This window comes from Cataglyphis hispanica, chromosome 15, assembly GCF_021464435.1.
Source record: "Cataglyphis hispanica isolate Lineage 1 chromosome 15, ULB_Chis1_1.0, whole genome shotgun sequence".
NCBI classification, from domain to species: domain Eukaryota; kingdom Metazoa; phylum Arthropoda; class Insecta; order Hymenoptera; family Formicidae; genus Cataglyphis; species Cataglyphis hispanica.
Genome location: NC_065968.1, coordinates 3605915 through 3632861, shown reverse-complemented (window position 1 = coordinate 3632861; position 26947 = coordinate 3605915). Strand labels below are relative to the sequence as shown.

Here is a 26947-nt window from a genome sequence, read left to right as displayed (position 1 = left end):
CTACTCATTCTCTTTTTGTTCTTCAGACTTTTCTTTAGTGACAGATATTCTCTGTTTTCTATAGAGCAAAGCGTTTTTCTTCCAACGCGATCTGCCGATCTTTTGTTGCTTAACGAACAACGAGAAAAAAGAAATGCTATTTTGAATCAGAGACAATCATTATAGTAACCATCAATTTTGAAGAATAATTAAAAAATATTTAATACTATCTCTATTATATATAATTTATATTTTTATCACATAAAGAATATGTCTTTGACAAGGAGTACTTCCTTCAAACCGATTCACCGGTAAGATTTCGCTCGAGCTTTCGTGAACGGAAACTTAAGGAAGGGCGCTCTATATTTTTGTGATTATTTTTATTATTTGTATTGTTTTTATTATTTTATTATTTTTTATTATTCTTATTATTTTTAATAACACTCAGATTTCTTCAAACGTATTATGTATGAAAAAAATAAGTACATATAAATAATAATAATAATTTCTAAATTTCGGTGACTTTTATCTCTAATACTTTTTGCCAGTTATATTATACAAGTGTAACGAGATAACAGAATAAGAGAAAATCTCAGCAATATTTCATAGAAATCCTATCTACATTTCTTTCGTAGAAATTTTCGTTTCCCAAGTGTGCTATTCCAATAGTATTTCCAACTGCGATGCATATTAAACTCGAGAACCCCGACAAGCGAGTTCATTGACCGACGCGTTTCCTAAAAATCTCCGTGATAAATCTGCCCTTTTTCCATAAGAAAAAAAGAGATTTCGCTCTTGAGAACATGCAGAAAGACGAGACGCGGACCGCTCGAGTGAATTTCAACCATAAATCGTTCGCTCTCTCGATACCCTCACTAGAGTCTCTTTCCTCTCTCTCCTCTCTCTCTCTCTCTCTCTCTCTCTCTCTCTCTCTCTCTCTCTTTCGATAATAAATCCAAAACTTCGAGTTTCATTTTTATTTCTTCCTTCTTTCTCAGATTACGATCGATGCGTCGCCAGATTTGAGGACAACGCCGTGACAAGGGAGAGAGAAGCCCGACGAGGGAGGGCTTAAAAGGGGGGCTTCGATCGGCTCGGATACCGATGGAGCCGTCCTGATGTAAACCGCCAAACTACGCGGGGATTACCCGGCCCGTTCGTCGGACTAATTTCCACGGCAGACCTCGGCGATTTCACGGAGCAGCGTTGCTACGCCGCTCTCTCATCTTCCTCAACGGCGCGACAGACCCAGCCACTTCCACTTCCTCCACCCCACGTGGCCGCACCATCACCTGATAAGGTAAGCTGCTCTTTTGATCGAAGCTATCGCGTTATTATCGCACATGCTGAGGGATTGGTATGCGGTACACGTTAAAGATGACAGATCGCTTCGAGATGATAATTTATTCGATTCTTGCATCTCATTTCGGGATGTATATTGTTGATAAGAATCTTCAATATTATCCTAAATTAAATATGTTGCGTAAAATGTTATGTCTTTTTATTCTTTAATAAATGTAAACTATACAGGATATGCTCGGAAATAATCTTGATTAACGAAATTTTGTGTAGATTATAAATTCTGTCAATTTAAAAGCAGCTGAGATTGCTAAAAATCTTCTTCAAAAACATTGCATTTTTATATATCAATTCGCTCTATCAATTCATATTTAAGATACAGGAATATTATTAGTCAAGATCAATTTCTGACATAGACGGAATCAAAATTGAAAAATAGAAAAATTGCCGGCAAGAGAGATCGGCAATAACTGATAAAAAAATATATATTATAAATTGTTTTTTATCTATCATATTTCTCCACAATATCATAATACGCGTAATAGAGAGAGATTGATTTGATTGAATTCAAAGCTTCGCAAACATGGTTCTATCTGTACATGATAATGCAATAGCCATTTATGTTCTTGATCCGATATGTTGATTAATCTCTTCATCGGATTATCGTACACACTACTATCTGATAAGGTTCGCCAATTGACCGCGTACGTAGCGTCGAAGCACGCCACGCTCCGACTACTCTGTCCACACTCGGTGTGTGTTTGCGCGAGGTCTTAAGATCCTTAGCAGAGCCCAGTTTGCACGAAGACGTTGATGGACGAGCGTGTATACACGCAGATCGGTCCATCTCACGCTATACATCATGCGATAATCGACTTGCATAAGAGCAATGTTCATGGAAACACCGCCCGCCGGTATCGCGGTATCAGCAATTACTCCATTTAAGATGTATGCTCGCCTCAAGCATCATTCGACGAATTGCATTCCACGAGACGGAAATGTCGCGCTCAAACACCGTACTACTTAGCCGTGCAACATGACGTTCTCACGCGATTTAATTACGGAGGTATATCGCAGATATATTGCTAAAAAGAATTCATATTTAATAATTTAATTTCCGGCCAAAAAGAATGATGGATACGCGAATAATAATGATACAAATTTTATTTCCAATAATTCTATAACATTAACCGCTCGCGGATTCAAACTAACAGAATGCAAAATTTGTCTATCTCTTGTTTTATCGATCCTCTTGATCCGCTTGTATTTCAACTTCCGTTGCAACCTCGCCTGAGGCTTGCATCGTACAACAAACAATAATTTTTTATTTCTTTTTTTTTTTTTCAAAGAACCCCGTCTTCCTTTCACATGTATGTAGTTATTTGCTCGAATGACATTTCAAAAAATAACGCGGGAATATACGCTTCTTGTACTACATCGTGCGAATATAAAAGTCATGTGATAGCCTGAAACAATTTTAGAATTCAACAAGACATCGCATAAACGATGATTATTCTTCGTGAAAAAAAAAATAAAATAAAATAACTACCAGCACAACGGCATAAAAATATGCATTTTTACATATTATTCCATTGCTGGAGGCAAGTACGAGGCTCGCAATATTCAAGATTTCTCGAATTATTCTGTGGCACTCTATGAATGTCACTGCGAATGAATGCCCTCGCATAATTCTACGCCGTCTCATAAGCATGCATTATGTCAGTGCGCAATTCTAACGAGACGCAGCATTCTTAATCGTTTTGTGAAATAACTGGGTCAGGTTTAAAATTGTTGGCAACTACACACACATGCTTCAAGTCTCTCTTATTAATATAATTAAAAAAAAAAATTTTTCCTTTTTATTAAAATATTTTATTTGCTTAAGAAAATATCACATTTCCCTCTTTTAAAAGAATAATTTACATATCTAAATCTGATTTCGCAGACGTAATATTTTCTTTTCTTTTTTTTCATTTATATTTTATGTCTTGCAGTTGTTAGATCGTTTCATGCGTACCGGGTGCCAAAATTCAAAATATCATCAACTGAGTTTTTATTTTGGAATATCAACGATGGAGCCTGATACCCGCAGTGCAGAATTATTCATCGGAGGCCTAAAAGAGTGCTTTTATTCGTCGGTCGCGTCGAATTTTGTGCATTCGCTCGCGTCGCGTCGGCGAAAAACTATCATCAAGCTGACCTTTCTGTGCGGTAAATGTTAAACGATAGGCAAAAAGGGAGCGTGTTTCTTTCACAAATTGGCACGCTCGAAACTTCAATCGCTAATTATATATAGCTTCCAGATGCACGGTGTCGCGGAATTAGGTAAAATATCTTCATTAAAATATATATTCATTATTAATAATCTGTAAACTTCACCCCACGTTTTTACATATCGTAATTCTGACAATTTAATAAATATTGCACTAATATTAAATTTAAATGTAATTGAATATGAAAATTACCGCAGTTCATTAGGCGAGATCCGATTACAGGGCGTGTTTTATACATAAATTCTGATGCAAGTAACTGAAAATAATTACGTCGTGTGATATGAATAAAAAAGAAAAAAAAATTTCTACCAAATATTAAAATAATTTCTATCAAACTTTTATAAATATAGCGATCAAATTTAAAACTAGATTTACTCGGAAATGCTTGAAAACTTTAATATGTGGACAGATGAATATGTTATCAATTTTTCAACGACATTGATTGTCCAAAAATAATTGCATCAAGAGATCGATAAATGATCTCTTTCTCTGTCTCTTTTTTCGCTCGTCGACAGTTATTTCGCAAATGACATGTATGTCAAGTTTTTAATGATGATGACTCGATATTATGTTTTTGATAAGAGATAATATAAATATCGTGAAATATCTCACATATAAAAGAATGACTGGTAATATTATTTTAGAAAAATTTATTGTACTATAAATATCTCTCTTCTTTATATTTATACTATATTTAAAAATTTTGACATTATTTCTTATATTCTCGTTTTTTCTTGCACAATTAATTCCTAAAAAAATGTTAAAACTAAACTGTTTAATTCTCTATTCTTTCAACAATTATGCCAACAATTAATGCCATGCTTTGAAGCATCAAAGCAATATTTTCTCGAAAGTTACATATTATATTTTATAATATTCATATTTTAACATATAACCAATATAACAAGATTAAAAATGATGAAAAATAACATTTTATTCTCAATAAAACTTCATTGATTCTTCTCGTATCTTTTTCTCGATATTACATCGTGATGGTGTAAAAAGAGGAGAGAAAGGAGAATAATACAGAGATAAAATGAACATTTCAGAGCTGGAGAAGCGGCCGCAGCCGCAGCCGCCTCGGAGCTCTGAGGAGCTGGAGGATCTGCACAAGCTGTTGCACTTCCCCGAGGAGGTGGCGCTCAGGTTGACGGAAAGCGAGTACCAGCTGTTCTACCAGGTACCGCCGCACGAGTATCTAAGGCACGTGGCGCAGGATCAGACCACGTTGCAGAAACCACCTGCCAGGCCACCCCCGTCGCCGAGTCGCAGCAGCCCCAGCACCATCAACAGCTCGACCCAAACCGAGGATGAATCTTCCTGGCCTGTCGCCACAGTGTATTCGACCGTGCAGACCCTCATCGATCGCTTTAATGAGGTACATTAGCCACTCTCTTCCCTCTCTCCCTCTCCTTTTACGTCCGTATTAATAGCCCTAACTGGCTGCATCTTGAATCTCTCGCTTTGTGAGAAAGGACGGCAAGGAGAAAGTCATCCCGTAAATTCATCCCAAAAATAAGCGAAATATTATTATAACGATGTGAAATAAAAAAAAAAATATATATATATAGTAACGCACTATAAGGGTGGTAATAAAGGCGAATCACAATCGTGAAAGCTCCGCGCTAAGAACCTCCGGGTCTTTAGTCCCGCGGAAACTCTCATCAGCCGCTTTTAATGAGGTATCCACTTCTCCAGTGGCTTTCCGTACGTTTTCGCCCGACACTTTCCACCCACTTACTCCACTCGTATACGCACACGATATCACCTGACCTCGCTTACCCACCCTCCCATCTGCCCCTTTCCCATTCTAAATTCTCGTCCAAGGTTGAAAACGTCGGGTTCTCCATTCCTTTTCTTTCCATGTCTAAATTCTCTTTATCACTCCGCACAAAAGCCTCGTGGATAGAGAGAGGCGCGATGGAAAATTCTGAATGACATACTTCGCCGAAAGCTGTAATGTTCCCCGACTTTCTCGCAGAAACAATAATTTTTATTTGATTTTATGAAATTCGAATAAAATTCAATAAAAAAATCAAGCTGATAGACTAATCAATTTTTTAATATTTTGATCATTGTCATTATTCGCAACGATTTATGTCCCGTATCATTGTAATGCCACTGAAATGATAATTGAATGCAAGTTTTGCGAAGCTCTAAATTTCTATATTTAAACCTGTAACCAATTTTAACAGAACGACTCGCACGTGTTATTTAACACATTTCATAGAAAAAAAAAATCTACAGAAAGAGAGTGAATTATTCATTTATTAAATTACATAAATGCAGGCTGTCAAAAATTTGCAGACGTGCAATATTCAGTTCAATGACATCAAGTTGTAATTATTACGTCGAAAGTAATGATGGTATAAATATATGATCACTGGCAGATGAGATAATCTTTAATTGCACGTTTGTTAATCAGGTAAGCTCATGGGTCACTCACGCGATCACCAGCGGTGCTACGATAGAAGAGCGACAAGCGGTGCTGTCTTGTCTTCTACGCGTTGCGTTAACCTGTTGGAATACCGGAAACTTTAATTCAGCCATGGAGATAATCGCCGGTCTGAAGTAAGTATCTGTAAGGTCTGCTATTAGGGCGAATGTCGGCGTTAAATCCCGCTGGATTAAAAGATCAATCTTTGAACGGTCATCTCCTACTACCCGCAATATTCACTTTATTACGATCCCATATAAGCCTAGCCTTGTGTGCGCCTTCGGCTAAGTACGAAAGTCGTAATACAATTTCTTGTTCTCGCGCCGCATTACGGAAGTCCATCCATCTTCATCCTTGCGTAAGTATCTAACCGCAAGGACAAAGTTGCTGTCAGCGCCGATAGATCATCACGAAAGGCGACCGCAACACGCGTCCCGTCACCCTCCCGAGTTTTGATCGGATTAAAGACTTAGCTCCGCGTTGCCGCGCGTGTATACGCGTAACTATAATTATGCGGTGTCACATTGCAATCGGCTAATTTATTGAATTAACATGCATGGGATTACCGGAGAGAATTGTTAAAGAAATTTATATCGAAAAATTTATATTCGGATATTATAAATATATCAAATTCATGCATGTTTTCGCAAAAAAAATTTTGATTAATAAACGCACCGCGTATAAAATTTTAACGTAATATTTAACCTAGCTAATCGTCCTCGATTTTAATAAATAGAAAATCTGAAATTTTCATCTCGTTATCTAAAGATTTATGTGTAAAAGAAAATTCAAACGGAATATATTTTCATCGCAATGCAATGTCTTTAGATATATTCGCGTTTTAGTAAAAAAAAAAAAATTCATTTGTGACGTTCATTTAAAGACGTAAAAAAGATATGTCTTTTTTTAAAGATATGTGTTATTAAGTAAAACAGAGAGCAGTTTCGAGACGGCAAGTTTCTCAGTTGTTATATAACCAAGTATAATGTTGAATCTCGAACTTTGATCGATAAAAACTTAACGCGTCATCTCCAGAAATCGGATCAAACTGTGCTCGATACGATTACAAGTGAATTTCTTTGCGGGATGAAGTTCGTACTAACGCAGCGCGAGCAGCGATCCAAAAAATATTCCGATCTTTCCGGTAAGCAAATCAAAGATTATTCAACAAGTATCGTTCTCTTGAAATAGACGCTTCGTATTTATACCTCATTGGACGAGATCGAATCCCGACAGAGCTTTAAATCTCTGGAAAATAACGATACTTTAGAATCTTTGATATTTTTGCAGCCATGTATCTGAAATTTGTGACGAACGAGCGATCAAAGATACTTTTGTCCACTCAGGCTTTCAGCCGATCGTAACAGTTATACTATTCCTGGCTGCAGATTTCTTAGGAAGCTGCATCCAGCTCATAAAATGATAATCATTAGGGTCAAGTGACCCTTGGAACGGCTCGATTTAGCAGACTTGGCTTATGAACACTGAGACATACTTGTTCTAATTGCTCTCCCTAGACGCTCTATCTTCGTAAAATTCCGATATTTTGAGCATCGCGTCTCTCTTGCCGCCCGATATCGGATATATTATTTCTCGCTTGGAAATTAAAATCAATAAATGTAGCTTGCTTCATTTATCGTATTTCGTCGAAATCCGAGATCGCCGAAATTGCATCAATTTTAACTATCTTTTTTATATACGTTTTATTATTATTATTTTCAGATTTTTTATTTATTTAAATATTTAAATAAATTATTTAAATATTTAAATATTTTCATCGCCTTATTTAAATATTCTTAAATATGTTAACGCTCTCGATTCATATTTTTATCGAAGGATTAACATCATTACATAACGTTACGTGAATTATGTAACGTGACTGGAGAGCGATAATTACTATACAATTCGCATATACATATTTCAACGGAGCTTGGATTTCAAGCGAGAAACCAGAGAATGTTCGCAGCTTGATTGAAATACTTATACTAGACTCCCTTTACTCCAGGCTGGCACATAAATGTTATGCGATTTGCTCCCGGCTGTTCTCATACTTCCCTAAGCTATCTCGTACGTTTTACATACTTTATCAGAGTAAGTGCATCATTATTAAACCATAAAACAAGAAATATATCACCTGCTAATCGTAGATGCTTTTTAATTTTAATTTAAAATTATTTTTTCTATAACGGTTTAATAATTTGTGGCCAATAATATAAACTAATAAGGAGCAATCTAATAAATAACTGTGGATATAAATTTTTATTTCGTGTTTTAGCTAGAGATTAGAAACTATAAAGAGCAAGACGGTGTCGTTTTTTTAAATAAAATGCTTTGAAACAAAAATGCTAATTATTATTAATAATTATTTATTTATACATGTAATATCTAATTACAAGAAAGTTGCCAAAAAAATTTCTAATCCTTAACTCAAAACGCGAAATAAAAATTTATATTCACAAGTATTTATTAGATTGCTCTCTATTAATTTATATTATTGGCCACAAATTATTAAACTGTTATAAAATAATAATTTTAAATTAAAATTAAAAAATTGACTCAAGAAGTATGCGAAAAAGAAATTCTAAAAAAAAAACTAAACAATATAAATTGAAATATATATTACAACATAAAAAGCAAGATATAAATACGTCAATAATCTTTTTACACGATCGGTTTATCGATAATTGTATTCAATGTATTGTAAAAATATTTACCAAGAATGTGTGTACATCTTTTTTAAACAAATTACTGTTAGAGAGTATAGAAATTTAAAGTATTATTTTATGCCACATATTTTTCTTCATAAGATTTTGTCGCAAAGCGACAAATGATTTATCGTAATAATTTTCGCTTCTTTTATATTGAGAGCATTCCGTAATTTTCTCGAATACTACGATATATACAGTTTACTCTACAAATATTTCTCGACTCGTTGCTCTGCTCATGTCCCGAAACGATTGAACGACGTAATCGCATTATTTCGCGAGGGAGTTCTTTCGAAACTGCGACCTCTTTCAATCCGATGCCTCGTGAGGAGGATGGGATAATCCCCTCTTGTTGAGAAGTAAATTCGAGTAATGAATGTGTGTCATTAATTTTCTAGAGATCAACGAGTGCAAGCAACTCGCGCACTCGACCGTAAAATCGTTCTCCTATCCGTTTAACAATTAATTCTCGCCCGGCGTAAAGGAAGTGCTGAAAAAAAAAAAATACAAAGCGATATCCGCATGCTGAACTTTTAGAGTTTCGATGAACAACTGGCGCGAAGTTTTTGAAAACGTATCGCTGTTTTAAAAAGCGTTCTTCACTGGAGAAATTTGATTAATCGTCGTATTTTATGCTATCGTGTCTAAACGTCAAAGCGCGATTTTTATTGAAGTTTTGCTCGCAAATTCATTTGCGAATGAAACTTTTCTAAAGAGATTGCATTTCGCGTTTTTATTATTTACAATTTCATTTCAACACTCATGACCGCAATATATATGTGATGTATAAAAGTACGCTATCAAAAATACGTGTGTCTATCTGCCCAGAAAATAATCGACACGGATTTAATATTGATTTAACATTGTTATTCGTGTTTACATGAAAGAAAAAAAAAAAATATATATATATATATTCAAAGAAACTCTCGTACAAGAAACGAGCTTTTTATAAACATCTAAAGCAGGATACTTTATTAAAGAGTTTCTTGCCAATTCCAAAACTGTACAAAAAAATATGCTTGGAAATTCTGATCCCGGTGTTCCACGTGCAAATATAAATGAAGGAAACGTCTCTGCGTTGTGAATATCTGAGAAATTTATTTTCACAGAGGGAAGAAAATGCGAAGTAGAAAGGAAGGAGGATCGAACTACATTTCCACTCGAAGAATTAAAGAGAGATTGACTTCCTCAAGCCGTTGATAAATTTTTAACCGACTTTTTTCCCCGGTAATATACAATTGTAATAAAATATACTATGCATCGATATCGGCAGCATTACTGACCCTAACCGAAATACCGTAATAACTATCATTCGTTCGATCGACGACTCGGAAGCTGCGAAGGAAATTGCATCAATGAGCGTAATATCACTGATGAATAGAAATTTTTAAGAGGATGAGAGAGGAACGGATGTTTTATCCGCGCCGGTTTACGACCGCCATTCGGTCATCGCTTTCGTCCCTTTCACGGATAACGATGCTCTCTACGTCGTCGTCATTAAATGTCGCCGCGTCTTTTATACGCGCTCTCTACGAAACGAACGAATTTTACTTTAAGTGGCATAGTGGAAAACCTTTACGTTTGTTACCATCGGGAAAAAAGCGGCGCGGAAATAACGTACTTTTTATTACTCGGGACCCTTGTAAAGCTACATAGCCCTGTGCTCGTCCTGCAAATGAGAAGATAAAAGTTTCGTGCGCGAGTATCGTTTTAGAACGATCGTTGCACACCCCGGCTAACTGTCCTATACTCGGAAACATTTTCAACCGGAGCTAACTAGCCCGCACGCTATGGAGAACGCTTAAAGAGAGAAGATAATTAACGCTATAATAATAAACGTATATCGATTTTCAGCGACCGTTTGTACGCGAAACGGAGGAAACTGTTTGCATTGAGCGCGACATGTTGTTTCTTCCGGATATCGGAGCAACCATCGAGCCGGTTTAATTTTGAATCGTATACGCAAATGTAAATTGTCATTATTATATTTCGCTGTGAATTTACGATGTGCTAAGCTGCAGTTGACAATTGAACATTTTCTCAATAATTTCGCCGCTTCTGAAATATTGATTTAAACTATCATATACATGGAGATTTAAGTAATAAAATTTCTCACTAGAAAATTATTTCTTCTATAAAAAAAATGAATTTTTGGAACTTTAATTCTCGTTTTAATAAAACATAAAATAAAATATATATATATATATATAGTAATAAACATTATTAATTATATTTCGAACTTATAATATGAATTATTTATTATCAGTGTCAAAGAAAAAGTTTTATATTTTCTGAACAGAAAAAAAAAATCTATTTTATTCCAATTTTTCCTTCCAAATTAATTTAGTGTTCACCTAATATTAATGCTTTTAGCGTCGCATTAACTGTTTCTGAAATTTACCTTAGCTGAAATTAAGCTCAGTAATTCTGCGAAGGGTAAACCTCTGCATAATGTCGGTGTATAAGATTGAAGTATTAGGTAGGAATTAACGTGTGTTATTTTAATTAAGTACTACTTAGTTAAAGTATTAAATCTCTCATTTATAAGTATATCCGCTAATCTCTTGACCAATGATTTATTCGCTAAATAGTTTACGTGTTTCGCAATTAAAATAATCGCTCTAAATTTATTTATGAAAAGATATGTATTATATTTGAAATTGTATATATATATATATATATATATATAATTATATGTACAGCGTTGCATTATAATTACTTAAGGGAAAATTACGCAAAAGAAATTTTTATTGTCAGCGATTTACTCTTGTAATTATATGTTTGATGAAATGCCTCTCGTCTAATCACAAACGATCGTGCTGTCTGTGTTTCAGATCCAACAAGCTAAAGCCGTTTTGGCATAGCGTGAACGAGCCTATACCGGTTATGGAATATCTCTCCTCCGCCCTTCTGTCTTCCGAATATGAGCATGCACTCGCTCGCGCTCTCGCGATGCCGGAATGTCCTGTGGTGCCATTCTTCGGAGCCTTCCTGCGCGAGCTACGGGCAGTTATTGCATGCGAAACAAAGGTAAATTCTTATACAAAGACTACCTCGTGTTTTTATTCCATCACGTACTTTGAATGTAAAAAAGGAAGACACTTGCACGAGTAGATGTTCTACGTTACCCTTAAATAGATCCACATCATTTAAATCTGTTCGCGTAAGCACACTGTTAAATTCCTACACATTACAGTCTCCGTATTATTATATTTTTTAAACGCTGAATAATTTATTGAGTAATTTTGCCTGCTATCTATCTACCGATGAAGATCACGTCAACGCAAGATGATTCGGCAAACAAGATTTGCACTCATCGAGCAGAAGATTAATTATTTCGATGTGATGCAACCTAGCTTAGTTTAGTCTTTCATCGAATTGTATCGAGCGAGTGGGACACGAGATGCGAGGAAAAAAAAGGAATAGTGCTAAATCGAGGGGACTGTAATGGAACACTTTCGCAGAAGAATTTTGGCAACCGGCCAGAACAATTCACTGATAAAATTCGACGTATCTTCTCGAGTGCATCACAAGCAAGATTGCAAAGCCGAGAAACTCGAGACGGTCAACGATACGGCAAATTTACTCCGTCCCGTCGCTACTATATATTACGTCAAAAGATAGCAAGAACTTTGTTGTGGTGAATTCATCTGAAGAAAAGGAACTGATAAGGAATCAGGGCAAAATAAGAAAATTTATGACAGAACTTAAAAACACCCGCATATCTAAAGTTTGCGAAATTTTAATTCGGAAAGATAGAAAGACTCTTGAAGTAAAATGGAATTATAAGAATTCAATATTGTTTTATGAAGATTAAATGCAACATAAGTTTTTATTAATTAAACAATTTATTAATGAAGAAACCGAGGCGTGAAAGTCTTAAATCGTGGAGGAATTCGCGCTTCAGGCAAGATTATTTCGAGCGCGATCGCCAAGAGAATCGCGCAAAGAAATTCTTCGACGAAGCTTCTTACGAAGAATAGCACCGAAACGGAAGAGAGCGGAGGTTGTGCCATAAAAACGACAAGGAAAGGGGTTTCTATCGGCCTCCAGCAGCTACGATGGTTGTAGGCCGGCGGAAACTACTTGCTCTTGTCGCTAACGATCATCATCGGGGTACGGAATAGCCGCGTTCTTCCTCGTCTTTTATAGCGTCGCACGCTATTTGATGGTGAGAGCATATCGTGGTGCTCCCGCAACGAAAATCACTGTTTCTAAGAGTAGCTCATGAAACTTAACTTGCGCGACGAGTCCGCGGGGCCGCCGCCGCGCCGGTCGTTGAAAGTTAAAACCAAAGCACGTATTTGGCACCGCGAAATTGTAATTAAACTTTCCATTCACGTAGATTCCAACTGCGTGACAATATGCGAAGTTACAGTGTATAAAGTATTTTTATCAAAAAAATATATCAATTGTTATATGCGAAAATAATAAATACATACTCATTTTTGTAAGATTATTTTGTATAATGCTTCGCAAAATTCACAATATTTTTAAAAATACGCACTGTTAAACATCAATTTTTCAGCGCTTTCCTTAAAATCATGTGATCTTTCAAAGTTTGTATCTTAAAAATGATCAAAAACCTGTTCTTGTCTAGAAATTTTTAATATTTTCGTAATAAAAGTTCACATCTAACGCGTAAAATTGTAATCAAACACGATGAAAATAACACCATAATGTGTTGTGTAATTCTATTCATAGATCAAGGTTTAGGAAAAATGCTTATTTATATCTTTTTCAAAATAAATGATGCACATATATTATACAGATGTATTATAATAATAAAACGGTGAAATTATATATAATAAATATTATGCGTCCTAACGAAGAAATTTAATATTTATTAATACTACAAAATGTGCACGAAATGCACAATTTATGAGATACAAAAATGAGCAGCTTGCAAAGCGATCATTCAAGCTTTGAGCCTTTGCATTTTGCTACGCTAATCGTTAATTACATTCGATTAAACAATCGACATTGTGGGAGCAAAATAAACGACCCGCTTTGTCTTGAGACTATCCAAGATACGGTTTAAATGGATCTCGTTATTATTGTTTCTCTCTCCCCCCCCCCACTCTCTTACTCTCTGTCTCTCTCTTTTTAGAAGATAATCTGTCAACCGAACATATCCATGGCATGAGATGCCGCGGCTCGCAGATAGAATTTCAAATTGACATAAGCGCGGTACTAATAAGATGTATACCAAGCCGATGTGCATCGCTCTGTTATCCCTCCGTGTTGCTGGTCGCCCTCTTTATCGGTCGTAAATGTATACCTTAGGGAAAGAACGCGGGAAAGGAGAACAGAAAAGTTAAGCAATCGACATTGACAGTGACGAGTCATGCTTCGATTATCATTCAACATCACGTCTGTCACGGATAGCCTCAAGCTTTAAATTTTAAAGGAATCAGATATTATATACAGGGTGTTGAATTTTAAACATCAAAGGCCGATAATTAAATGAAATATCGAGATCAGGTTTGATTAGGTTGTTTTGTTTCAAGGCGGACCAATTTTGATAAAAAGAATTGCATTTTGATGGACGTGTCAAAAAAAAAAAAAAAGAAAGAGGACATCGATATTTCATTTAGTGTCTCACTGTTAAAAATATGTATCTCGTTATCATATTATTCACATTATTACTTGTAAATAATGCTAAAAAAATATTATAAACAAATGTACAAACAATGATAAATTGAATATAAAGGTACCTTTATATGAAAAATTCAAATTAAAAATTCCTTTAGATTAAATTATATTATTCTATTAATTTAAAAATTCTATTTTAGAAGCTTAATTAAGTTAGATACACAGCAATTTTTCTTGTTTACGATAATATTGTGTCTTATAAAAGAGCGTGAATATCTATTAACAGGCGATAAAACAATTTGTTTACGAATATTGTTATTTCGTATTTTAAACATATGACAACAGAAAGTTATGTCAATTGAAATTTTTAGTTAATCACATATTTTTCAAATCAGTCATTTTAAATCTAAAAATCTGGATCAGATTACTAAGTCTTTGAGAAGTAATCACAGCAACATAAAACACATCTTGAACATACAAAAAATACTTTGTACATACAAGTTAAATTTTTTTTCACAGCTTAAGAAATATTTGTCCACCTTAAATATAAACTAAAAGAGAATATTTTGTATCTAAGGATAATACATTTTTAAAAAATGTGTTTTATTTTGAAACTCGAGGTGATTCTAAATTAATATCTTCCTTAAAGCAGATTCTTTCTAAAGTAAAATTTTTACCATACGAAATATTCTACGATCCTTCAAACGTCTAATCTCCCCGCAATTTGATTGCCTCCCTTATTTGCCACGGGAGGCAAGTCGATTTTCGATCAAAAGGAGTACCGGCTGTCATCTCATTTCTACGACACGATTCCTTTCCGGGAGCAATTCGAACAAGATGCATTCGGATTATCCTACTTTCAAGCATATTCCCGAGGGCTTGAGCATGTTTGCAATTTGGATCGCGCAACTTATCGACGATGCTGTTCGACGGCAAATCGATCAGCACGGTGCGATAAAGCAAAACAAAGCATCACCTCATGACGCGGTATCCTGGAACAATATACTTAATACTATTAAGTATATTAAGGTTATTGGATAATAATTAATTATAAGTCGCATTAAAGTCCTGTTATCAGCACGCTTCGCACATTATATAAGTCAAACCAGTTTGTAAACAATTATCTACGCGTTAATTCGATTAAAGATCTCACTGAGAAGAATAAATGAAGGGATAACTTTAAAATATTTACGAGTGTGTAGTTAATCGTGAAAAAATTGATTTTATTAATGTAACGTATCATTAAAAATTCATCAATTAATAATTGGAATTAATTAATTTTATTGCACCGTCTATGAAACGCACGGTAGAGAAATTTTAAAAGAGTAGAATGACAGTACACTAGAAATAAGAGCCATTACCAAGTTTCTTAGGTGGCACTCCTTATTACAAGATCGTCAAAGAATTTACACTTGCGAAAGAGCCCTATATATTCGTGTTACCACTCATCGAGATCCAAAGAGCCGTCCAATGCTTCTATTGATGAACACGCGAGATTTCGAGGGTGCATCTCGAGACGAAGCCCTAAACTATCGATTCTCGAAAGTCAAGCTTCCTTTGGATACACAAAGAGAGCTTTGTTAGTCGAATTATCGAATCTGACATCCTTGAAATGAACAATATCTCAAGCTCTTTCAAAGCATCGTTATCGTCTAAAACGGTATAACAACATACACGTAGCAATAATAATCATAATTTAATATTTTTCCAAAATTCTGTAATTCTTATTACAAAACGTTAAATTCCCGGAACCGGTACGAAAGTATTTATACAGTCATACGTATTAGTATTGCTTTTCGTAGTGATATATCATGCATTTTTTTAAATCCATTCTAACATAATGTCATATAATATGTTAATCTCACAGGCATATCGCAATGAATGACTTAATAAATCCGTAATCATTAACGTACATTTCCTTTATTATTAATTTTCTATTTGTACGCATTTGCTTGCGTTACATTGCATCGTGTAAAATTATAAATTAATTTTAATTCTATCCGTTCGAAAGAAAAACATTGTTACAAATTAAAAAATATGTATATATTCAAGTTCAATATTTTCCCGCCCAAGATTTAGCTCCCTCCTAAAAATACAAATTGTTTATTTTACTTTAACAGCGTTCATGTCTATCTTTTTATCAATTTTGATCGCCGCAAATAGCTCGATGCTTTTTTTTTATAATATTGATAAATTTTGCAGGACAAATATTTAACCGAAACTTCTAATGACTTATCGTCCTGGCTCCGTTTCAGCCCCAGTACGAGTTTAGGGATAATCGCGAGACGCCACGTGGTAGCGTTAAGGAAAGCGAACCTCAAGAACACGTGCCTTTGTCTGCGCCGGCCACCAGGATCGCCGTCGAGAGTAATACTGAGACGCCGTCGGGATGGAGTTCGAGGAGCGGATCCTTGAACAAACCGGAGAACCCCATAATACACGACACAAATTCCGTTCTCGACAAAGTCGCCCTCTTTCACAAGGTAAGACGAGTATTCCAACGACAAAGTATAATATATATCATCTCATAAAGATTTCTAACAGACCATCCTATATAATAAACAGACGACGTTACGTCATTCGCTTTATATTATACTCGCATAAATTGAAAAAGAACAAAAGCTCGAATAAATGAAATTTGCTTGCTTCAAATAAATAGTATTACATAAATATAACGCTGGATTTTGCTAGTGCAAAAAATTCCTTTTACTGAATTTATTCAATTAATACATTTATATAAAATATTTATATAAGATATTTATATAAAAGCGCGAAAAACATCGCTTCCTATCATTTATTATAGCGGTTTTTTTTTTTTATACACATGTACTGTTTTAAATTAAAATGTTCAATCTAACGAGAAATTAATTTCTTTTTTATGTAAGCATCGACATGCTCGTGGCAGAGACGCGACCACCGGTTCCCTCCATCACACCCTAAGCGTCCACACGACCGCGATCGAGCAAACGTACATGGCGGAGGAATGCGACGAGAACGATTATCATCTTGATTTGGACTCCTACAAGCCCGTACAGCCGATCAAGATCGATCATGGAGTCTCTTTGTTTCCTGTTGCCGCGCCACACACCGGCATGGATCTTCATCTCCTGCAGGTATATTCCCGCATTCTCTATGAGCATTATCTGCACCGATTTCATATCCGGTATGTAGATATCGCGTATATCATAAAGGAATTTCTCATACGGTCTGCTCGCGAACTACAATTGTATTAAATGATACTTATTCCTATTTTTATTTTCTTTACTCTTTTTTCTTTATTTTATTTTGTATATTTTTATTTCTATTTATTTTTATTTTACAAAATAAATACAAAATTTTGTTTGTCTCTGTAAGATACCGATAAACATTTTATAATCAAATAATTACTCTTAAATTTTACCCAAATAATAAGTCATCGATTAATAGAGTATCCAAAGAAAAAGAAAAAGTTTCGAGATTCAAATTATAATTAAATAATAACAATATTTACTATTACTACAAAAATTTCAAAAAAAAAAATAAAATTTTTCTATTTAATTTATTCGAGATTGTAAAATCAAAAATAGTTTTTTATAAAACGGAACACGCTATAAGTATTCTGTTCATAAAATGTGCGGAAAATTGCCGTGTTGCAGCTTAATGAAATTTGATGTAACTCTCTTAACAGCTACAAAGATTCAACGCAATGTTATTTCCGCTTTAAGATGACGCGCGACATTCGTTCATGCTATGTCGCATCCAGACTACTCATTGAGAACGCACGCACATACACACACACACACACACACACACACACACACACACACACACACACACACACACACATTGTCTGAGATCGTCGTTTTGGAACCGAGAGATATTGCGTTATACAACGAAACTGCCAATTCGTATACGAGACATCGCGATACTGCACGTGGAGTGCATCGCAAATATTGGACTCGCAGGATTTGTTGCACAATGCAACTCGATGTCGGTGACGCTTTTGATCCTGTCGCTCTGTTACGATTGCGGTAGAATCGGATAATGACGTGCAGTAACATTGACGTGGTTTTCCGCGCGATCTATATCGTTTCGTGATGTTTAACAATATGCCATTCGCTACGTAATTAGCAGATTATGCGTCACGCAAAAATCATCAAGCGATAGAAGATCTAGTGTCGATTATGTATCTCAGTAAAGAATATTGTCACGAATTAGCGTTACACAAACTAAAATAGAATATCTTTTATGCAAATAACTCCTTAAACTGTAATTTCCTCCGAGAAATAATGCAAAACAATTATGTACCTAACGCTTTTGGAAAATACTGACGTCAGAGTCGAGAGATTCTCTCAATCTGAAATAAATGATATTGTTCTACTCTAACTCTTGGTAGTTTCGAGATAAATATGAATTTAATATAATATCACAGAAAAAATTCCATATCCGAAAAGCAAAAATTCAAATACTATAAAGTGGAGAACGATATCATATTCAGAGAGAGAATCTTTTATATGTCAAACAGTTCCATTTACTTAAATTGAACATAAAAGGTTATAACATTCTCTGTTATTGTAATCATAAGCGATACAAAATCGAAACGAAATCCGGAAATAAATTTAACACTTTTACATAAGCCACAACATCGCCTTCAGATAAAAATAATAATTCAAAAATTAAAAAAAAAATTTTTTAATATCAAATTTAAAAAACATCTCATCAATTCTGAGCCTAATATTATGCATATAAAAAATACAAATTTATACGTAGAAATTGTAAATTCTGACCGAAGAAAAAATAGAATTATATAATTGGAAACGATCGAAAGATATAATTCACATTTTCTTTTCATTAGAGTACACATGACGCTAGGGAAAAATTCCTGTCATTATTTCGTTACGAAGTTCTAAGGCCACCTTTGGAATTTAAATAAACCCATCTACGCATCTTTTTTCTTTGATATCAATAGTCAACGTAACAGTATAAGATCCCCATATCATATAGTTTTCCGTTTAAGTTTCACAAAAGAATCACAAAAGAAAGTAAAGGCAAAATATTTACTTTTCGTGCCACGTTTGTTGTTCCTCCTTAATACAGTATATATAATCGAAATGAGGGATAAATAACTTGTGTTTATATAAGACTGTATTAAAGTTATAGCGTATACAAATTATCGTTAAAGAATATCAGTACGTGAGAAACCGATATCAGCCACAGCATAAAGATATCTTCTTACTCTTGTGAGTCATTTTGAAATATGTATATTAATGTCATGGGTATGTTGCTTCTATGGCGCTGCGCTGCTGTGATAAGAGATACCGTCAGAACGTAGATTGTCGCACGTCAAAAGGATTTCAAAGGGACCAGCCTTACGCCCATACTCCCGGTATGCCTCGCGGAAATTAGAGAGAAAACAGTGAAATATGCGGGAGAAGGAGGAAACGAGGAAAAAGCAAACTGACGGGACCGATGGAAGAAAAATGTTGTAACGCAGCACGAAAAACCAGGTCATCCTTTTGAATCGTGCCACCAATTGTCAGCGTTAATTGAGTGGCAAGAGGAAAAAAATGGGACACGACGTATTCGCGGAGAAAATGGTTTATAACGAATAAATTCGTTATCCTCCCTTATCATGAAATTTCAGGACAATCGATAATTCTGAGTTTCTCTCTGTTAAAGTGTTATAGAGTTGTTTTTTTTTTTTCGCTAGATACGTAACGTGTGATCCGTTGATTACATCGAGTGAGATATATATACCTATTATATTTAGGAAAAAAGATACGCGCAATTTCCTCTGATCCGATCCCTCTATGAATAATGGTATCTCGTAAAGATAATTGATTTAGGACCAATAAGTGTCGGAGAAATGTAAACATATAGCCGGATGAGTTATACCCACGGTTATAGCGGCTTTATGTGATATACATAATAATCGTGATAATGTTAACAATAAATATTGAATGTCAGTCTAACAAACTCGCGATTATCTATGAACTTTCATCTATGAACTTTTTCATTTTTAATTTATGTCGATCTTTCTTTAAACAAAAATTTGATTTAAAAAATAAATATCCTTTTTATTTTTAACATATATACATATATATTTCGCAATTCAACTTCAAAGTAAATTAATAAACTAAAGCATATATTCTTGAAATATTTAATTTTATTGTTTTAAAAGTTAGACAAATGTCAAGCTTTGAAATAAAATTTATATTCAAATCAGCATGTTATAATAAACTATCATAAAAATATTTTGATATTTAAACAAAAACATTTTGCAATAAAAAAATATTTCAGCCAAATACAAAAAATCGAAAAAATGATTTGATGTGATTACGAAAATAAAAGTGAACAAAGACGGTGCAATAGCATTAAGATATAAATTAAATAAATGAACTGATTAAATATATATTTTTCTCTATTCACATCGATACCTATGAAAAATTAAAATTCATTAAAAAAGTGGTATGACTATTGAGTTTCGGTAAGCATATAAATAAAACATAAATAACATATAAATAAACATAAATAAAACTTAGGTTTTATTTATATATTTATTTATATGTTATTTATATGTTATTTATGTTTTATTTATATTAACAGAACATGTAAATTCTGTATTACGACAATAAAAATGCGATAATTGTACGTAAAATACATTTTGCCATGTAACATTAAACTCGTCAAAATTTCAATACCTGATGCCAATCTGTTATATTAATATTTTTTGTTCAATACTATTTAAAACATAATATTCATTGTGTATTACATATCGGAGTATATTATAAATTCAAGCAATTATCTATCAACAAAAATACAATTTTATATATATATGCTGCAAGTGTACATGCGTGTAATAAGTATCTGCATTGCACTGGAAGAAAGAGAAAGAAGAGAAAAGAGAGACGACCGCATAAACGCCGTTATAAATGCATTACAAGTCCCATTAGTGTTTTAAATGCATTCACAATGTCTCTAGTATATATTTTAAGGCAAGAGCTCGGCGTAACAAAATTGCGAAAACGACCTCGTAGTAGCGAAATGCCTTGCGCGCTGAAATTAATATATTTATATTTTCCGCATATGCCCTATTTTTGAAAATAATATCATTACAACAGTGAAATCTAATTACATAAAGATCGTCGGAGCAACGATTTCGAGCGAAATCACAAATATAAATCGATATTATAAATATATATATATTTTATGAAAAATATTTCTATCGATAAAACGATAAAAACATTATTTTGCCTTCTCTTTACATAAGTTTAAAGGAAAGTTGGTTTTTTTGAACAATGCTATTTAAAAATCTGTGATAATCGAATATGATGTGACGTATAAAATATATTTCAGCGATCAAATATAAATACTGCGATATCTATATTATTTACTAGTATTAGATTTATATTTCATATATCCATATTTATATTTTTTATATATATTTTCTATACAAAATCTTTCTCCATTTCAGATACTACACCATGGCACGACTTTAGTGCACTGGGACTGCGAGGGTGGTACTTCGAGAACGGCGTTGGTGTTCGCACGCGTCGATCGCGCCTGCGGCACCTTCGTCTGGGAAAAACCACCCTGGAGTCCCCTGAAAACGGCGCAAGTCGGCGGTACCGCTGTCACAGAATTTTCACTGACCTCGAACCCGGAGGACACGGTACCGGTGGGCCTAGTCAGCAGGTACGCGCAGCAGCCAGCTGATTGCGCATCTGTCACGCTAGAAGAGGGATATCTCGATCTGGGATCGGTGAAGGAGGTGATGATCGGCTGCTGCGATCGCGACCGAGAGGCTGATCTCAGGAGCATCTGCAAGAGATACGGCCTACCGGGCTCCGACTCCTGTATCGGCCTCATGTATGGATCGAATCTTCCGGACAATCGACTGATCTTCCTACTCTGCCCCCCCGCCCTTAGCAAGTATGTATAATTTTTTTAAATAGAATACAAGAAGTATTAATTTAAGTCATTTTAGTGTTCTATTGTTTTATTTTAATATAGAAAGAGAAGATAATTTAAAATTTGTTGCATTTTATTTTATATTTTATGAAGTGTACTTTTTTTTAATAATTTTAATTTTTCACGTGACAAAAATCCTCCTCCTAATATATATTAGAATTGCATAAATTAATTAAGCCATATATATAAATATGATTTCAGAATATGGTATATGGGATTATGCTGGATACTGCGAGGCCTCAAACGACAACAGCAATTAACAGATCGTAGATCACGTTGGTTGAAAGAAAAATATCTCCAATTGTATTTTTCCTACTTCGAACAATCGATGGAAGGCTTAGAACAGCCGACGACAGCCGACGCTATACGCGTTTTCGGCGGTCGCGACTGGTCCATGACAGAAAGTGTTGGTACACTATCTCCAACGAGCAGTAGCACTCTACGTAGACGAAACGTTAAAGGCAAAAAGACGAAATCGATTGGCAATATTCATGCTTTAACCAAGGTTTGTATCGATTTATTTTGCATTTCATATATACGAAATGCAAATCGTGTATACATATACATATAACCGTATATATTCATCGAATTAAACAATTTTGGCTTGATACAGGATTTGAGTTTTAAACAATATGATATGTCCTCGACCTCGGATGGGGGTGTATTGACTACATCTCTTCGTCACATTACGGGGAGTAGAGAATCCCTAACAAGGATCCTACCAGCATCACCAAGAGCTAGTCGAGACAGAATTCCACCGCGTAGCCCGCCCGCTTCCGCTGATCGTATCGTCGCTTCCTTGCCTTACTCCACTTTCCACAAGTACGTTGTTTTTTTTTTTAATATATATTTTTTTTTACATATATGTCATTTACTAAAGTTTTTTTATTTGTCAATTTTGAGCCAAAAATTTTTATAGTCCAGAATATACAGAATAAAACTTGTTCAGGCCAGAAATGTAAAAAAAAAAAAAAAAATTGTGCATCACAAATACTTCAAATATTTCAATATAAATTTTTATAAATTTTTTATTAAAAAATATATAAAAATAAAATTATATATATATATATATATATATATATATATATTATTCGAATTATGAGCAACACATGTGAATAACGCGCGCGTAGTCTGTTATGTGTTGCCAGAGAAAAGGACAAGAACGGATCAGGTGGTATACCTGGTGGCTCAGAGGCTCCATGGCAGGTGAAAGCGCGCACCACTTCGATCATGTACGAAACGCAATTGAACTTTGTGGAGTTCGTCGCGCTTTTCCGATCGTTCAGCTTACGAGCTAGGAAAGATTTGCGAGATTTATTCGGCCAATTAGCGATCACGTGTCGTAGTCAAAGTGACGGATCATTAAGGGACTTTAGCATGCGTCCAGCGGTGCTCAGACAAGCCAGCGACGCCACTCCGCAAAGAATCGGTAAGCCTCGAAAAAAATTTAATTAACATATAATTTCAGTGAAATTAAATTTTAGTATAAACACATACAAAGATGATTCCTATGCTCGTTCCAACGAAATACAATAATCAACTTTTTAAATATATAAATTAATTCATTAAATAATAATTTCAAATAAATCGGATATATAAATGTTTCTTTTAAAATTTTGCTATAATACTATAATGTATATTAATTTATATATAAAAATCAATTATTCGGAAAACGAAACTCGTTATTGGTTTTAACTTCAGTTTAAAAATGATTTATAAATATTTAATATCAATAATAAATATTAATATTTATTTATTAAATTATCATAAATAATTTAATATTTAATATTAAATATTTAAATATTATATTATCTAGAGATGAGAAATAAATATTTAAATGTGCCAGGTTTGCTGACAAGGAACAACTCTATTGACTGTCATGAATATAAGACAAGTAGCAACCTGCAGAAGAAGCAGATCTTTGATGCAGTCGCGGCGGCAAGCATAGTTAATAATTGCTCCGGCGTGGACACATCGAAATCTCAAGTAATCACTCTGGCGACGTTTACGAAATTCCTTGAGTCTCGGCAACAGGAAAAATTGAACGATGACGAAATCAAGGCACTTATTAAGGTAAATATTTACTGAATTTCAAGATTTTTGCATCGAAAAAAAAAAAATATTTAACAATCTTATTTCTCCGACATTTTTATTCGCAGAAATTAATATGCGAAAAATATGCGAAATTAATATCCTGACATATCCTTGAACACGTGTCTGTATCCAATTTCGCGAAAAAAAAAATTGTTAAACTTTCATTTTTGCGAACAGTTATAATGGATTCTCTGACTGATTTCGAAACATTCTTGATCTCAATTTGCATTGCCCGACAAATAAAGGATGTCAATTTCGTTTACACGACCGCCATCACATTTTTTATATATTTGCGAAACGTTCAAAGAGCGCGAAAGGCTCTTTTCACATAGCGAGCAGAAGCGCTGTAATCACTCAAGGATCGAGCAAGAACCGTTCGCGCGTTTGTATCGATCCCTCGAGCCGAGAGGACATACTTGTTAGCGTGCTTCCCGCCACTTTTTCTATTTGTAATCGTTAAAATAAATCCTCATTATAAAGAGGTCTGAAGATTCTTTGTTTGATGACCAGCGCCTACACTACAACATTGCAATACGTTCGTTCATGTGACCTAATACAATAAAATCTATTTGTTCTCATTTCAGAGACACGAGCCGGATCCGGCACTTCGCACACAATGGTGTTTGTCTTTCGAGGGTTTTGCGCGATATATGATGGACAAGGACAATTACGCCTTTCCGAACGAGTACGCGACACCGTCCGAAACTGAAATGCAGCAGCCCCTGTCGCACTATTACATCGCCAGTTCCCATAATACTTATTTAACCGGGCATCAACTCAAAGGAGAATCCTCTGTGCAATTATATTCACAGGTAAATTGCTATTTTCAAAATTCGTGTAATAAATAAATTTTGCAGAATCAGAAAAAAACGCGTAAAATATTTTTCCTTTGATATCATTAAAGTTTACTTTCATTTCAATTCAAGAATTCGATAACAAATAGCATCTCAGAAATTCTGCGAGTATAGAAGATTTTTCTGAGAAATGCGAAAATTTATATTACTTTCGAGAATTGTCTCTGTCCCAAAAAAATAATTAATTTTGATTAAAACAAATGCAAAAAATATATTACTTTAGAGAATTGTTTCTGTCCCAAAAAAAAATAATTAATTTTTAAAACAAATTATAATTAGCAGAAAGGAAATTTAATGATTAATAAAAATAGGTGCTCTTAACCGGATGTCGCTGCGTGGAGCTCGATTGTTGGGATGGTGACGATGGGTCCCCGCTGATTTATCACGGTCACACATTCACTACCAAAATACCATTTCGATCGGTCGTGGAAGCAATCGATCGAAGCGCCTTTATCACTTCCCCTTATCCCGTGATCCTCTCCATCGAGAACCATTGTTCGCCAAGTCAACAAGCTCGCATGGCTCAGATATTTCAGGTACATCTTTTAATTGCTCGATAAATGTTATTGATTATCGTCGTAAGCGCGATGAAATTTTAATAAAAAAATATGTCGTTTCAGTCCGTTTTCGGCGAGAAATTGGTGACAAAATTTCTCTTCGAATCCGACTTCGGTGATGATCCGCAATTGCCTTCACCTTCGCAGCTTCGTTACCGAATTTTGATAAAAAATAAGAAATTGGTGATCGATCCTACCGGACCGTTGTCGCATACGCCTCTTAGTCATCGTGGAAAAATGCTCATGTCGGATCGTGCATCCTCTATGAAGCAAATGCGAACTGACGTGAGCAGCACGTCGGTGGTCGAGTATTTTAGCGAGGATGAGGACGACGAAGAGGACGATGATGAGGACGATAATATCGATGGTAAAAATATTAAACAATATATTATCAATAATAAAATTTGCTTGGAAAAATTTTACGACGTCGAGTAAACTTTCTTTCTGGATTTTAATCCTCGACAACATGCTACTGTATTCTACTTAAATGCCGATTATCTCCAAACTCGCATCACAAAATTTATTGCATTTCCCCCAATTGCGTTCAAGAATTATAGCAATTATCGCAATTATAAAAAATTTATCGCGTACCGTTCGATGTGTAATTTACAGATAACTCGATATCGAGCTACGAAAGGTACCTAGGCAGCCAAGTACCGCACAGTCGTTTAAAATCGGATCCGGCGGTGGATGACAAATCGCAAAAACAGAGCAGTCAGATAGCCAAGGAGTTGTCGGATCTGGTGATTTATCTGCAGGCGATTAAATTTCGCGGATTGAACACCGCGCCCGGGACGGCGGGGCCGGGAAAAATACGACATCAGTCGCATACGGGGCCGGTTCAGAGGCACAGTATCGCCGGTATAGGACCCAGTAGCATAGCATCCTCTTCAGGATCGCCGCAATCTCTGTCGACGTCCGCCTCAATCGCCAGCGGTGGTAGCAACATCGAGAATATCTTCAGGTTAATTTCTTACATAAAGCCAAGAATATCTCTTATATATTTTCAAATTTTTTGCATACTCTTCTTTCCTTGATAATATGTGAATAAATTTTATTCTACTTATTTTTTAAAGTGCTTTCTCTTTTCAATTTTACATCAGGGATTTTTCATTTTTTTAAATTTAAACAGAATATATTATTCTTGCATATATTATTTTATATTTCCATTATTTTACAAATCGTATTTCGGCAATATACATTG

General features: G+C 34.8%; 1 protein-coding gene across 2 annotated transcripts in view; it reads left to right on the top strand.

Annotated features, from left to right (window-relative positions):
• The window catches only part of LOC126854930 (1-phosphatidylinositol 4,5-bisphosphate phosphodiesterase epsilon-1-like), a 116543-nt gene that overhangs the window by 81386 nt on the left and 8210 nt on the right, over positions 1–26947 (top strand). For both annotated transcript variants that reach the window (XM_050602114.1, XM_050602112.1), the window contains 15 exons: positions 978–1279; positions 4601–4929; positions 5977–6122; positions 11528–11723; positions 16544–16771; positions 17174–17401; positions 21742–22199; positions 22440–22743; positions 22852–23060; positions 23369–23667; positions 24085–24311; positions 24917–25144; positions 25498–25722; positions 25807–26110; positions 26356–26707. In XM_050602114.1, coding sequence (XP_050458071.1) covers positions 6100–6122; positions 11528–11723; positions 16544–16771; positions 17174–17401; positions 21742–22199; positions 22440–22743; positions 22852–23060; positions 23369–23667; positions 24085–24311; positions 24917–25144; positions 25498–25722; positions 25807–26110; positions 26356–26707 — 3281 coding nt within the window. In that variant the 5' untranslated portion in view covers positions 978–1279; positions 4601–4929; positions 5977–6099. The remainder of the gene's footprint in view (positions 1–977; positions 1280–4600; positions 4930–5976; positions 6123–11527; positions 11724–16543; positions 16772–17173; positions 17402–21741; positions 22200–22439; positions 22744–22851; positions 23061–23368; positions 23668–24084; positions 24312–24916; positions 25145–25497; positions 25723–25806; positions 26111–26355; positions 26708–26947) is intronic.